Below are 16,328 nucleotides of genomic sequence, written 5' to 3'. Positions count from 1 at the left end.
TCTAAGTATACATATCCTTTAATGAAAATACACAGTAAAATATCAGTAAAGCATTATTTCACTTACAGAATCCATTTATACTGTTATTATATTGATCTAATCACCTTAAAAATATTTAAAATCCGAATTTCATACATAGGCTATTCAAAACCACCAGTAGCAAGTTCTCCGACAACAGAATCTCAGTTCTCTCTCTCTCTCTACCGTACAACAGTACTGTACCGTACATATCCTTTAATGAAATATCAATTACTGCACCATACACATAAAAAAATACAAAAATAAACAAACCCAGGAAGTTCACTACAAGTGAGTGCATACATACATACATGTTGCCATATTTTTTACTTTGTCTGGTCTATTGTATCGTATTTCATTAAAAGTTTAGTTGACTGTGATCATCACACATGTTATAACAGTACACAAGAGAATATTTTTCACTGTTAATGTTTCATCTCTAATCACCGTAAAAATATTTAAAATCCAAATTTCATACTATGCAACACATTCTTACTCTCCTCCCAGCTATAGTTTAACAGTACCTGTAAAGGCTCATCACCAGCTTGTTACTGTGCTTGGACTACAATGTAAACATATCAGTTCTCTCTCTCTCTTTCTCAGTATATATATCCTTTAATGAAAAAACTGCAAAATATTAACAATGTTATTTCACTTGCAGAAACCATTTATACGGTGCTCAGACTTTGATGCAAATGCCTGTTTCTCTCTCTCTCTTTCTCTCTCAATATACATATCCTTTAATGAAAAAATACAGTAATTAGTGGATACCCAGTATTGCTCTACAAAAAAAAGCAAATTAGTGATAACTTTAGAGATATGGTCCACAGAAAAATTTGCGAATTGATGAAAGTTCCCGCGTAAAATTGAAAGATATGTTCCACAATAATCCACAACAAAGTAAAGCGTGAAAAGGTGAAGCACGTAAAGTGGGGGTCCACTGTATATATATATTGCAGGAAAGCATATACTTTCCTGTGAGTGCTTCTATATTATATTTATACAGGCAGTCCCCGGTTTACGGTGGTGGTTACATTCCCAATGGCGTGCCATAACCTGAAAAACGCCATAAACTGGAACATCATAATAATAATGGGAATAAATGGCACTTCACTGTAAAACCTGGTACAGTACTGTAAAACTGCTTACGGCGCCATGAGCCAAGCGCCATAAAGTTGGAACGCCATGAACCGAGACTGCCATAACCCGGGGACTGCCTGTGTATATACATGTATATATTATATATACACAGAGAGACGAGCTGTGAGCGAGAGAGTACGCTGTGTTCGGCCGGAACGGTGTCCTTTGTCCCCCTACCCCCTTTGCGCTCCTTCGTCTATATTAATTAGTGAATTGGGAAGACTGCTAGTATCAAGACTTCTGAGTGTCCGTTGTATGCGCAAACAACTCGACATCCACGGTAAGTCCGATTCTTGTTCAAGCTTCGTCGATTGACTAATAACTTTTTTTCTGTATTTCCAATTTTTTCTTGTTTCATTCTCCAGCCACCACTTACGGTAGATGCTTTTACGAAGTCTAGATTAAGCCAATTTATTATATGGTTTAGCTTCATCCCATTTATTCCAGTAAGAGTAACTAGGACTTAGGGTAAGCAAGTCATTTTAATTCTTTATGCATTCTTTATGTTTAGAATCCATTGTTTGGAAGAGCCGTTGTGTTTCACCACCATCTTAACGCGTAGAGATTGTCTGCGTCCGAAGTTGGCGACGTTTATCGTAAAGTCTTTATTCATTGCATATTCTTTGTTGAGGTTAATTCCCCTTAACTGGCGACCTTTAGTGTTACACGACTGTCCTTGAGGTTAATTCGCAGCTTCATCGACAGGTTAGGCGTGTTCTTGGCTTGCAGGGCCGTATAAAAATTACGTAAATCAAGTAATAAACTTATCAGCCAAGATGCACTGTAACAATATATATATATATATATATATATATATATATATGTATATATATATATATATATATATATATATATATATATATATATATATATATATATATATATATATATATATATATATATATATATAATATATATATATACATACATATATACTGTATATATATATATATACATATAGTATATACATATACAGTAATACCTCACTTACGCAAGGTTAGGTTCAAGAACCCCTCATGTAAGGCAAGGATTTGCCTAAGTTTGGTACGGTTGTAAAGTTCCACTGAGCGGGTCTTCTATGACGGCGACCCGTTTTCTATGCCGCTCCTATGATAATGGATCACGCAGGATCAGCCATACTCAATCATTCAAACTTATCTATGTAAATGTATACCTGTTACTAACTTATTTTGCATATGTTTCTTTTGCTCATGTGTCAGAGTGTTGTCAATTTGATCACTGTCCATTTTTGCAGCTCACAGTGCATTTATTCATTGTATTTATTGTCAAGAGTAATTGACCTCAGGTCACCCTGGTTCTCATTGTATTCCTCGACGTGACGTCAGTCCGCTGCTATATAAACCACCTGTGTCCTCAATAAACTAGCAGTAACTTTTCTCCTACTCATTCTTTAGTACCTCTTAAATGGTCACTAGAAATGCTGATACATACAGTAAATGCTTAGTCCTACAGTTTAAACCCTAAATATGACAAAATCATGCTCCCAAAGCACTTTAATTTCATTTAAAAGTTAGTTTAATGCCATACTGTAATTCATATTTCATTACAGTACTGAGAGAGAGAGAGAGAGAGAGAGAGAGAGAGAGAGAGAGAGAGAGAGAGAGAGAGAGAGAGTTATTATTCTTACATTAGATATCAAAAGATGGAAATTCGTGATTTATGAAGTAGAGAGAGAGAGAGAGAGAGAGAGAGAGAGAGAGAGAGAGAGAGAGAGAGAGAGAGAGAGAGAGAGAGATTTCAGTATCCCTTGTAGGGTACATATTTTATTTGATTATCGAGTGGGCAACACATTTGACCACTGAATGGGCAACATTTTCTACCCTTCGCAGTCAATATGTCAAGATAATTTGACTGGGAATCGATATTATTCTTTTAAAATTTTACATATTTTACCTATAGAAATGCATAACTGTTGTAATTATAGCATGGAAAATATGAAAAAATCAACAAAAAGTACTGTAATGTCACATTTATCTATAAAACTACAGTATACAAAACAAACATATATGTCACACATACATAAAAATCACTCTCTTATCTCAGTGAGAGAGAGAGACAGAGAGAGAGAGAGAACAAAATATAACTTATACGTCAAAGCAAATATTAAAGTACCAGAGAGACAAAGAGAGAAGTTTATGTTGACAGCTGTGTTGTGATTTTAGTATCATACAATATTTATGTACAAAAATAAAAATAATAGAAATTTTTCATACCAATTTTACACATAAAAGCACGAAAACTTGTAAATTACAAAAAAAATTAAACATAACTACTACTGCAGGGTTTCTCGAGGATTTTGCAAATATCGCATCTGTGAAAAAATCGCATATGCCAACTAGTTAGGTTCCAATGAAAAGTTTGTGTGTCTATGAATTCGCGTAACTCAGAGCGTGTAAGATCAAGGTATTACTTTATATGAATTTCAAAAAATATTTTTAAAACTACTCTCCAATGGTTGGCAATGCTGTGTGGGTCTAAGGAAATGTTGGTAACACTGCTTACACTCATAAACAGGCTGAGAAAGGGTTTGGGGATGTGGGAGGCCAAGAAAAGTTTCCAGGGTGGAGAGGGGGGAGTCAGATTGCGTGGCACTATGGGAGGGGAGTGGTTGGCAACGTTGTGCTGGGGGAGTGAAGCAGTAGTAAGGCTGTTTACAGGAAGGGTTGTTGGGGATATGGTGGGTGGCCGGGGAAGGAGTTTACTGGGCTGGTAGGGAGAAGGGTGAGAATGCTGTGCAGAATGGGCGGAGAGGGATAGGCAAGCATTTGATTTCACTAAAGGTTTTTTATGTTTTAAGTTTTTTACGTTTATAATTTTCCATATTTTATTAAAGGATTTCACAGTACTGTACTGTAACTTGCATTGAAATAATCATGCACAATGCAAAAGAGAGAGAGAGAGAGAGAGAGAGAGAGAGAGAGAGAGAGAGAAACAACTGTTACCTAGATAAGAAACACCCTACTGTACACACGTACAGCCTATTACTCATTTATGTTTTTCACATTTTTTTAAAAGATATTACTATACTGTAACAAAATAATCATGCACAATACAGAGAGAGAGAGAACAAACAATACCGCAATAAGAAACACCCTACTTTACACATTTATGTTTTTCACACTTTATTCAAGGATATAAATATACTGTACTGTACGTTGTAGAAAAACAATCATGCCCAATGCAACATAAAAACAGAGAGTGCAAGAAAACAACTGATACCTCACTAGGAAACACCCTACTATACTTAGTTACACCCTATTACATCCTGTAGTACATTTATGTTTTTCCATATTTTATTAAAGGATATTTCTGTAATGTGACTTATGAGCAGGGATCAAAGAAAGTCAATTTGAACGGTAGCATTATGTAACTTATCTGAAGTATATTTCATCCGTCATGTATTTATTTTTAGAACAATTCTGAAGTCCTATGTAGTGCATGTACCTCTATCATGAACATTTAAATAATTTTCCATAAAAATATCAGGCAACATTACATTATTAGAATTGAATTTTTCTAATGTTATATATTGCATGATACCTCCCAGGGGTGATATGAAATTGTCATTACAGTTTATTTACCATAATGTGGGCTTTTAATCATATAGTGTATGTTCTACTGTATATTTCTTATGATAATCTGAAGTGATTTGCAATATTTATTAAGGAGCATGCAATGCATTGTTAAATTACTTAATAATCAGGATTTAGTTATAATATTGGTATATAATATTATTATCATTAAGTAGTTAAACCAGACCAGGGCTAACATATTTAGTTCTCAGAGAGCTGGCCTGTATACTGTATATGGATGAGAACATGCTCCCTCCATTACTAAAACTTAACTCTCCTTGGGTATTTCATAAATATAAAACAGGTATAAAATACAGACAAGTACATGTTTGATTATCAATATATCTCCAATACTGACAAGTGAATGTTTGATTATAAAAATATCTCCTTAAATAGTTTTCTAGCAGGCAAGTCACCTGCATCATTACCCACTGAATATTTACTCTCACAGTATAAGGATAATGGTGGCTCTGTTTTCAACCTGTTGTGAGCTACTTGGAGATAAAGCTTCAGTGCATATCCAAAGTCTATTGTTAGGATCCGTACCTACTGTCTTCAGGCCAAGTTTGCAGCAGGTCTGTGATCTTGAGTCACATAATCTATACAGCAGTTGCAAGACATGAATGTTAACTGAATGAACAAAAATGTTTCAAACGGGGAAAACATAATATACATAAAATTTAAGCAAAGTTTGAAATGGCAACAATTACTCATGAGAGAATGTGACTTAGAAACAGATAAAAGTTTGGTAGTTCACAACATACTCTACTCCAGATTTCAGAAATAGTACTGCTCAATAAAATGAGCCTAACAATCCAAAACATCTCTAAAGTAATGGAATACCAGAAATGTGATTCACATGCAACAGATACAGAACAGTTACTTCAAAAATACCAAAATGCTACACTACGATACACATCATATATCAGACTGCTATACAAAGGATGCCACTGGCTACCATATGGGTACACTGAAGATTCACAATGAATCCCAAACTGCTTAACAAAAGATACCTCAGCTCTGCCAGCTGATTTAAATATATTTGTTTGATATTATGATTCCACTTGCTACAAAAAGTTTAACCATGAAATACTAATGTACACATCATAACATTTTCCAAACTCTTGTAATGTGCAAGCATGTATTAATTTCTGTTTTCACAAAACTGTTACTGTTAATACAGATTTGTAACATCATCTACTATAGCTGCCAAAATAATAAAAGGGATACCACTGTACACAGTATTAATCTTTTATATTGCTTCCACTGTAGAGTGAAGTGCAAACCTTAATCATATCCCAAAGTTTTGCTCTGTTTATTTATAAGACACTCTTAATCACCTGTAATCAAGTACTTTCTGCTTCAACCAAAATATGTCAACTCTTTTTCTTATTGTCCTTACAATACTGAATCTACTACTATCCATACAAAATTCACTATATTAATGATGAGGAAGATGCCTTAGATTTTGTTGCAAAAGTTTGCTGACCATTGCAATTCCTTACAATTACTTGTACTCAGAATTCACCCAGCATGAGGACCAGCACTTATGAAGTTTACAATAACCAATAACTCATTTGACTGAAGTGAAAGGTTTAGTCAGCAAAAGCACTTGTATGACACTTTACCTAGATTTTGCTTGAAGCAGCAACCTGAATTATCATCTTTAAATAACACGAAATCTTTTGCTTATGACGGCTGTAGCAGCTGAGGGTATCAAAATTCAATGAAAATCTAAGGCCTTCATTTGGTTTTTATTCATTCATCACCTGTTTACTGTATTTGTAAACTTTGTATACATAATTTGTTTTAAGCACTTATGTATAACCAGTAGTTTATCTTTTATATCTTCATTTCCAAAACTGCTTTTACAAAAATTTTCCATATTTTTTCAGAAATGCAGGCTATGTGAGAATGGATTAAAGCATTTTCTGCTTATGGGGTTCAGTCTTTATTACTATACCAACTGAAAGGGAAAATTTCATAGCCTACATACTGTACTATCATTTGATCCTTCCAACTTTTCACATGTATTGGTTAAAATTTAAAATATCCAAAGACGATATATGTAAATAAATCTCACTAACATTGCTTCTTTAGATTCTTTTGGGTTACTCCAAAACGAAAGAAACCTACTGTTTATACAAAATAATATTCTGCAGAGTCAAAAGAGTACAAATGAGACTCGTCTGGAAACCCAGAGGACCACCACTGAATCAATAATAGAATCTTAAAGGGATTATGCAACAAGTATTAGCACAGCTTTACTACCCTGCAGCAGTTGAACCAGTTCAGCAAATCATTTTCATGTCATCTGGGCTGGCTTGATTGATTGTTCTTAATTGAAAGGTGAAAACTAATGCACAAAAAATCAACTTGGAGACCTATTTAGGAGACAAAAATATCTTTACTACTGCAAAGTGTACAATGTTAGCAGGCATCACTATCTAGGGACTGTAGCAACATAACATGAGAATGTATTGTCACTCATACCTTGGTTTTTTTTTTGTAATTATAAAATCTAGAAAAATTTTTTCTTAATAATGTAACATGTGACTGTATAGTCATTCATGCCTAAGTTTTCTTTTGTAATTATAAAAACCAGAAAAACATGAAAATACATTTAAAGATTCCAAGCATTTAGAAATGGCAAGAGAACTCTCAAATGTACTAGAAGGATTTATTTCTCTACTGTCTCATATTATGATTTTTGTACTTTCATCTCTTTTTGCAGTTGAGGGTGCTTATCCCTCTTTTCAATCACCTGCTGAACTAGCACGCTGCCATTTGTGGCAGATGGCACAACTATAGTTACTTTATGCCAAGCAGTGACCATATCAGCATACTGCTATTTTTGGCAGCTGGCACAATTATAGTTACTTTATGTTAACTGGTGACCATATTAGCAATGTCCTCAATCTTTTGGCTATGCTACAGCCTCTGTACCATGTTCTATCCCTACAGGGTTATATTTCTTTGCTTACAAATAAAACCAGGTGGCCTTTCTTGTCCTTCCATTTAGCTCTCCTTTACTTATTAATCTATTATCATTATCTACTTGTTATTGCAACTGATATTTTTTATTTTTAATATGAGCTCATTGCTGTTGTTTAGGATTAAGCCAGCCTTGTGCTGGCACAGGCTCTTGCTCCTGGAGCAGCCCGTAAATGGGTAATATGAGCTCATTTTCAACACTTCTCAATATTCTTTTCTTTATGGTTTCTACATGTAAAGACAATCTTGCAACGAACACTTTCCAGAAAATGAAGGTTGCTCTATTAATAAAACAGAAATACATTACACAATTTATATATTTTGTCTATTATACAATGGAACAGAAATAAGTAAGAGGCTTCTAGGAATAGAAAATGTAGAAAATAAACATCACTCAAAACGAATGACATTGGCTATTCATCATCATCATCACTGCATCCTCTGCTGCATGACGTGATGGGCTTCAAAGTCATTCATTTTAAGTAGTTTTATATCTATTTCTTTTATTATTGAGAAGTTGCTTACTTCTCTTTTGCTTTTAAGGAAAAAAGATAAACTGATTAGCATTTGTTGAAACAAGAACCAATCTTCCTTTTATATGAGATAAAAAAGTAACAGAAGTATTAAAAGAATGAATTACTGAAACATTAAAATCCTCTATACAAATACACTGGATCTGGAAAAACAAAGTAAAACAGTCTTGGCTTTCTTACATTAAAACTCCTGAGTTTCTAACAAGCAACTAAGGTATAAAAGCTAACTTTTCTTCATAAAGTCATCAGTTCAACATGCAACATTAAAAGAGCTTTTTGTAATGTGCCTTTTTTACATAAAAAGGATCAACAAATTGTGAATATGATAAAGAGAAATAAAATATGACCATCTAAAATAATCATCATAATAATTTCTTTAATATAAAGAAAGTAACATTACGACTATTTCCTGATAAAATTTAAATGGCAGGCATTACTTAGCAACAGTGAAAAATGACATTTCTACACATTAAAATACTGGTAAAAGAAAAACACAACAACACCCACTGACAAAACTCCAACAGTGATGGCAAGAGGCCTAAACACCAGAGCTTTCTTTGTTATCCACTTTTCACTTGCTATTTGTTTTTCTTTCATTTTCTGAACCTTTTTGGCAATAGCTTCTTTCTCTGCCTGTCTTTTACGTCGTCTCAGTTCTGTTTTGCTGATCCCTGGACTACATCTACCTGAAGTTTTATCTGTTCCTTCATCTGGAGCATTAGCATTTGAAGGATTTTGTGAGGATAACTGATAATTTTCATTTACGTTACTATCCATACAATAAAATGGTGACTTCTCTGTTGTGCTCTTCTCTAAAAGCACAGATTTAGACACATCACCTTTTTTGGAGAATTCATTGAAGATTACTGAGGAATCTTCACTCAAAGCTGAATCACAGAGTACCTGATTTACTGAATCAAAAGACACCCCAGAATCTTCCGATGCAAAACTTTCTTTCTCTGATGGATATACTGATTCATTCAGGTTCCCAAGCTTCTCTGAGAAAGGTATCAAATTGTCTTGTTCCTGTAATTTTACATTTTCTTTCACTTCTCCTGGAGATTCTATACACATTTCAGAACTAATGTTAGCATATACTTCAATCTCATTATATGTAGAATCCTTATGCATTGGTTTGGTGAATAAATGCACTGAAACATCTGAGCAGCTACAAGCTTCTTCCCCACTGTCTGGGACAACTACAGGTTCTTTATTAACTGAATGCTGTGGTAATTTATCTACATCATCTTGATCAGGTACTGAAACTTTGGTGTCAAGAGGAAATTCTGTTGAAATCTCTTCTGCCTCTTTTGGATGCACCATGGAATTATTGTCAACAACCCAATCAGGTTCATCTGCTGGATCCAGGGTGATATCTTTTTCATCACATGCTTCAGCAACTGTATCAGATCCACGAGTTAACAATACTTCAGGAAGTGCCAACACTGGGTCTTCTTCCTCTTTCCCAAGCTCCACTGGCAAAGAGCTGAAATCACCATCTTGGAGGTCCTGTACAAGCTTATAAACTTAATATACGGTAAAATTTTTATATTCAAGACATATTATAAATTTATAATTCCCTTCATATTCAATCTGCTAAAGAAATAATGTATAGAAGGTTAGAAAAAGGGCTCTAAGATGCTATCATAATCTGACATGATACCTGGAATGCAGGTAATCAATGAATGCCAGTGATACACAAAATTTCTAAAATCAATATCAATACTTAGGGCTGTGATACAGGCCACACAAAAGTTAGTAAAAGCACAAGTTATTTTTCTAAGTGTTATATATTGGTGAAATGAGAAAGTTCTACACTAGTGCCATGAACAAACTTCTACCACTTCCATACTTAACCTAACAGTAGTGACTTACAATCAAGATTTCCTTCAGAGGTATGAACAAAACATTCTCAACACAAACTTTCTCAGTGAAATTAAATTTAACATACAAGACTGAATTAAATTTACCAAACTACACTAGTCTATGTCCATTATTACAATCTGCTCTACTCTTCTTGATAAACATTCATTGCAACATGTAATGGCTTTTTCAAACAATATACCATTTACCTCTACACGCATTGTACATATACTCTACATTTCTACATGAAAGGAAACTTTAAGAACATCTGATAAATGAGGTGAATTTCTCATAATACATCATTTTTAAATACTAAGTTATTACAAACTCATTACTCAAGTAGTTTTACTCTGTATAGAATGCATCCAGGAAAACTAATTTGAAAAGTAAAAGAAAGATCTTCTCAATGTATGTACCAGCCAATGCCATCAGGCCACAACTTGACAGCACTACCAACTCTTGTGTGTGCCTTACGCAAAGTACAGATGTACTGCTATTAATACAGCACAATTAAATATTTTGTGCCACTTATGGTTTACCATTTCTTCTTCTCTTATTACCTTTTTGCTCTTATCCTGTTTATCTGATGACTGGTACAGTATTTATTGAGTTATTTGATTCGGTTTACCTTTTGGTCAGCATAGTGGAGTTTTGTCTCAATGAATTACTTACTGTCTGTTCAGTTTTCCATGTACTGTACTGCAGTTTTTTTTTTCTGAAAATTTCAGTAATATTGGTTTTGTTCAATAACCTTTCTTTGCCAATTTTGCTTTCATATTCATAAAATTCTAGCTAAGAGGTTTTCTCTCTTGCTGAGTGTTATTGCTGCATAGAGTGACCCTTACCCTTGCCTTGCTCTTATTAGGATCCTGTCTGCTTACGCCAGTAATGTTTGCTCAACAGATCTCCTTCGACAGAAATGGTTACCTTTGGTTCTCTCCTTTCAGTCACAGTTAATTACATATTACTAAATTCATGATTTGGAGTTAAGTACATTGTACTGTTTAGTTATTCATTTATGCAGTTTCACTACTTTTTCACTATGCTTCAATGTACTTGTAATGGCATAATTTATTTAGCATTTTTATTTTAAAGCAACCTTTATATAGAGGACAGTAGTGCGATCCTGAATTGACATGCAATATATACAGTGACATGCCATTTAGTCAATAATAGGTATGGGCAGCAATGTGCCTACTATTGACACTGTTCTACTTTGAATGTTGTCTGCTGGATTTGGCTTGTCACTGTGACTGGCAAGCCTTAGTTATCTTCATATGAAACTTCCACCTCCTCTATGTCCCTTTCTTCATAGCAAGCCTTACCCTCTATCAATGGCTATAGTATTTTTGCCTGAGAAGCCCCAACAGATGTCTCCCTCTCCCACTAGTTTCCTGACTACTCTCCAAGGAGAGACTTACCCATTGCTTTGCCTGTTGCACTGCTGGCTCTGCCTTAATGTCACCAGTTCAACTGCCTCCTCAACCTTCTGTTCAAGCTGGGCCAACCATACCTATTGCAGATGAAGGTTTCATCTGCATTGAGGGGTCAGTTTCTTGCTACATTCAATTCTTTGATAAAGTAGTTGTTTGGAGCCTCTTGCATCACCAATGCCACCTCCATCCTTTTCCAGCTTCTTTGCCTGTCATGCTGCTGGATTCTGTCCATCTTCCCATCACTGAACCTTTCCCTGAAGCTGCTTTTTGCCTTAACTTTTTCCTATGCAATCTTCTAGGTATCTTTCTTGTGCTTTAATGTCTACTTTATAAGATGCCATGTATGCTAGTGTTTCTGTATACCCCACGGCTTGTGTACAGCGTTCCTGGATCTTTGACTGCTGTGTTTCCAGCTATGCCTGCCTGTACCTCTGAGCCCATGACCAAGACTGCTGCAACACTCTCAACCTCAGCTCTTCCCCCAGCATCTGCGGATCCATTGGCTCCTCTATATTCTATTTCAGTGTATCCTGTTCATGCGTACCCAACAGCTGCAACTCTCACCCCTACTTCAGGAGTTTTATGAACCTCAGTGTGTAACTACCTTGACATCTTTGACCTATACTACGTAAGTACCAAATGTCTCAGAGTGACTCTGTTCCTGCTTTTCATTCTGTGTTTCTACTTACAGGCACTTCTGCTCTGTCTTCTTCCATTCTCCTCTCTTGCATTTCTGAATCTTCACCTGTGCATGTCCTCCCTACTTGGCGAGAGATTCTGCTGCCTAATGAACCTCACTGGGTGACTCTTATGATGTGCACCCCTGCCAAAGGATATTCTCAAGTTTCAGCATGAAGTCTTATCTCCCAAACCTTTGATCATTGCTGTTAAGCTGTGCCAGGATCCAAAGAATGTTTGTAATTGTCCTCTCAAGCACAACAGTAGCTTCCGTTCTCGATTTTCAGTCAGGGATTTGGTCCCATGTCCAGCCACCAACAATTGTCCTCCGGGGTCTTCCTGTCTCTCCACCAGTTCACTGCTTGCTGCTCATGACCAAAACTTGTGTAGGGGACCTATCATCTTGCTGAATATTTCTTGGATGGTTATCTCTCTCTCATTCAAAGTCGTCTTCTCCATCTGTTTCAGTCACTAATTCAGTTTGTCTGCTTATCCTGGGCAACTCTGGAAATGGTTACACTGCTAAGACACCCAGTTCTCTTCAAACCACAAGATTAGGCTCTCCTCAAAACCCAAGACATTGTTTTGATGGCAAAGGACTAGAATGAGAAGACTGCAGAGGCCTTTGGACACTCAAGGACAATTCATCCTTTGTATAAATCATCAACTGGGTTTGTGGCATTTTCATCATCAATAGCTCTGCTAGGAATAAAAGTACAGTTTCTGAAGCTGCCTTAAGACCACTGAGCTTTTGTTGGTGAACTCTCTTGACTCCATCCAAAAGAACATTATGCACATGGCTGGAAGCATTTCCAGTACAGCTTATGACAGACCTATCAGCCTGGAAACCATCTGGAAACCTGATGTTCTACCAAATCCAAAACTGCATATCTCAGGCTCTTCTTCTCTAACTACTCAAAGTTATAGCTAGGGACAGCCGCACATCCTTCAGATACTACTCTACTTGCTGGACTGCCAATGAAATGGACCCTTGCCAGCATTTTTGTAGAGAGACCATTGTGGTCTTGAACTTGCAGGAGTGTGTGTTCAGCACTACAGGTCTGTGTTGTCCTCAATTCTCAATATGCTGAGGACACAGCCTTGGCCTGCCTCCTGATCTTCTCCCTAGGTAATGCAGCCATGTTTAATTTTTGTTATGCATATTGCATTTTAGCAAAAATCATGATGAGGAAGAGAGATGTTGTCCTGCAAGATCTCTTCACATTGCTGTCAGCAGTTAAACTTTGTTCAATCCTGAACTTTGTTTACTCTGTCTTGGATCCCATGGCTCCTGATCTCTCCCTCAATGACTTGGTCCATGGGCTCGGGGACAGGGTGCATTGTATGGGCCTGCATTATTACTGATACCTGGATGACTTGCTAGTTCTGGTTTCTTCAAGTGAGGGGCTGCAGGGCATCTTAAAGTTCTGGATTTGAGCAGTTCCTTGAATGTGAAAGTAGATCTAGAGATATCAGACCTGTCTCCAACCATCTCCATCCATGCAAGTGGTTTGCCTGGCCATGAATATGTCTCTATTGTATGCCTCACTCTTGGATTTAACACTTAAAGTGTTCTGTCCAGTTCAGGCAAAGTGTTACATTTGAACTACAGGTCCTTGGTGGGTCTCTTGTTTACCTCAGATGTAAGAGTCAAGACTCACTCTTCTAGCAGATAGTCCTCTCCTGCATTCCTTTGCTATACCTGTCCTGCCCTCTTATGCTCAAGAGAACACTCATGGCTCTGAGAGCTCTTCAGTCTTATCTTTATAAAACAGAATCATACAGTATTATAACGAATTACTCTGGATGTTAGAAAGGTAAGAAGAAAATGAAATTCAGATTCATGCAACATTCAACAATTAGTATTTTTGCTATGCTTTGAAAGTTACGAACTTCGAGAGAATTTCACAGGAGCAGCATCTGACATTAGAAGTTCACAAAGTAAACAATGCACCCGCCATCTATTGAGAAAAATACATACTAAACATTTGCTATGGGGGAAGGAAGTAATGAAAATAGGAATTCATCAAAGAACGAGTTAAATTGGGAAGAGGGAAATAAGTAGGAATATTTTATTAGTATGAACAGGTATTCTCAAGATTGTAAGAAGAATACATGGCAGTTAATCACGAGAATACTTGGGATAATCAGGGAAGGGGTTAAAGGAACAGGCTATTCTTCTTCCTTGTGTTCTGTTCTTTGCAAAAATTCTTACTAGAAGAATGGACTTGCAAAGCAAAATATGAACTTACGGGTGGCAACGGGGAGAGCTCAAAACGCAATTTTAACTTGTGACCCTGTCTGTTTGTGTTCTCTGGATGTTTGTAACATGAATGTTTGTCAGTAGGGTGGTGAATTTATCATAATCTTCAGCTGCTCTCCTCCCTGCTTCTTCAGGGTTACCACAGATGAGAATTTTGCCTTGCAGCCTGAAGTAGTTTCCTGATACATCTGAAGAAGGAATTTTTCTACTACTTTTCAAACTGGTATGCCTGGATGTGTTTTGCATAGACTGCAGCTTAAAATGATTGAGTTTGTATATATATGTGTTTTGTCATAAAAACATCATATCTTGTCATAGATGAAATTCTTTTAATACTGTACCAGTACTATCTTTATGCTGCTTTCCCTTTTTCATAGCACATAAACCAATCCTAAAAACACTCCTTTAACTGCTGTCCATTGCTGCAAATGAGGCTGATGCCCACAATCTTATACTGGGAACAACACCCACTTGAATAAAAACACTTTGAAGAGCAAGAGAACTTCCATGAATCCTTCAAAATACTGCATATCAAATGAGCATAAATCTATGTCTGTACATCACTAGGAACACTGAGGGTCCAGAAGTGCCATAACCAAGATATGTGCCGAGAGCTTGGTAAACAGACAGTAGCAAGTGCTGTAGCGTACAAGTAGGGAACATCATTCTACTGCAGATGCTAATTCTTAATTACCATAACTGGCTAAGGAAATGCTCATTAAATAATGATCCGCATTTTATAAAATACTAGAACGTAAAAATATTTTAATACTGTACAGAGTATGGACTTGAATACACCTCAAACATACTCATACCAAATGGTCATGTCACTGATAAAGGTATTGAAAATGCTTATGATAAAAAACATTGTAACTTTTACCATCTATCTATACACAGTCTAACCTACAAGAGGAACTCAAAACTTTAAAGTGTAGTCCTGCTGCTTCTGTAGAACTGACCTTACAGGTACCAGGCCAATACTCTATTTTATTTCTTTTATATACTAATGTAACTGCAGTAACAGAAAACAATAGAAAACAATTATGGCTAATGTAAAATTATGGTTTGTTTTGGCACATAAACGTAATGGATTTAAATATAAAATGGATCTATAACCTTAATGAATAAAATTGGAGTTTTCAAAAAATAAAATTACTTTTCATATAAACCCATGAATCATAAATAGCCTTAATTCTCACTATCAAATTTCTATAACATTTAGCTTCTGAAGTCTTGAAAAGGAAGAACAAGTAGAAAATCAATCACTGAGAGACATGCACATGTGCACCTTTGACCTACTGGTAGATACAGTAAAAGCAGCCAGCATCCTTCACGTGTAAAACTTGTTAAACAGCCAGACCAAGGGTAATGGGAGAGGGCACTTCCTTACGACTGATAATTTTGTATGGAAAATTTTTATTTAAAAAACTGCAATTGCCTCAGGAGAAACCCATTAATCATAATTAACCTGAATGACTTTGGGTGGAAGGATAGGATAAAATTATTCTCTACCACAACAAAATTCTGACAGGTCTGGAACCATTTGAGGACAAAAATGATGAGGAACAGTGTTGAAAACAACTTGAAAGTGAAGCAGTGTTTTGTATCATGAATATCTCTCAACAAGTGAGCAATAGAGGAACTATCCATCCATGAGAGAATTAGCCACCTGTAACCCCCGTATGTCCACATCTTAGCCCAGTATAAGATTGGATTATGGGCCTGGCCAGGGCTAAGAACATATGAACAGCTTGTAAAGAAGTCAGCAGCGCGAACAGCACGACAATTTGAGTAACCAAGGATGCTGAAG

General features: G+C 36.1%; 1 protein-coding gene across 4 annotated transcripts in view; it reads right to left on the bottom strand.

The window, feature by feature from the left end:
• Positions 1-8,044: 8,044 nt before the first annotated feature.
• LOC136848625 (uncharacterized) overlaps positions 8,045-16,328 on the bottom strand; it is a 65,352-nt gene continuing 57,068 nt past the window's right edge. For all 4 annotated transcript variants that reach the window (XM_067121021.1, XM_067121024.1, XM_067121023.1 and 1 more), the window contains exon 9: positions 8,045-9,787. In XM_067121021.1, the coding sequence (XP_066977122.1) occupies positions 8,741-9,787 (1,047 nt within the window). In that variant the 3' untranslated portion in view covers positions 8,045-8,740. The remainder of the gene's footprint in view (positions 9,788-16,328) is intronic.

Source organism: Macrobrachium rosenbergii, chromosome 19 (assembly GCF_040412425.1).
Source record: "Macrobrachium rosenbergii isolate ZJJX-2024 chromosome 19, ASM4041242v1, whole genome shotgun sequence".
In the NCBI taxonomy this organism is placed as follows: Eukaryota; Metazoa; Arthropoda; class Malacostraca; order Decapoda; family Palaemonidae; genus Macrobrachium; species Macrobrachium rosenbergii.
This window is presented reverse-complemented; position numbering and strand designations above follow the sequence as displayed.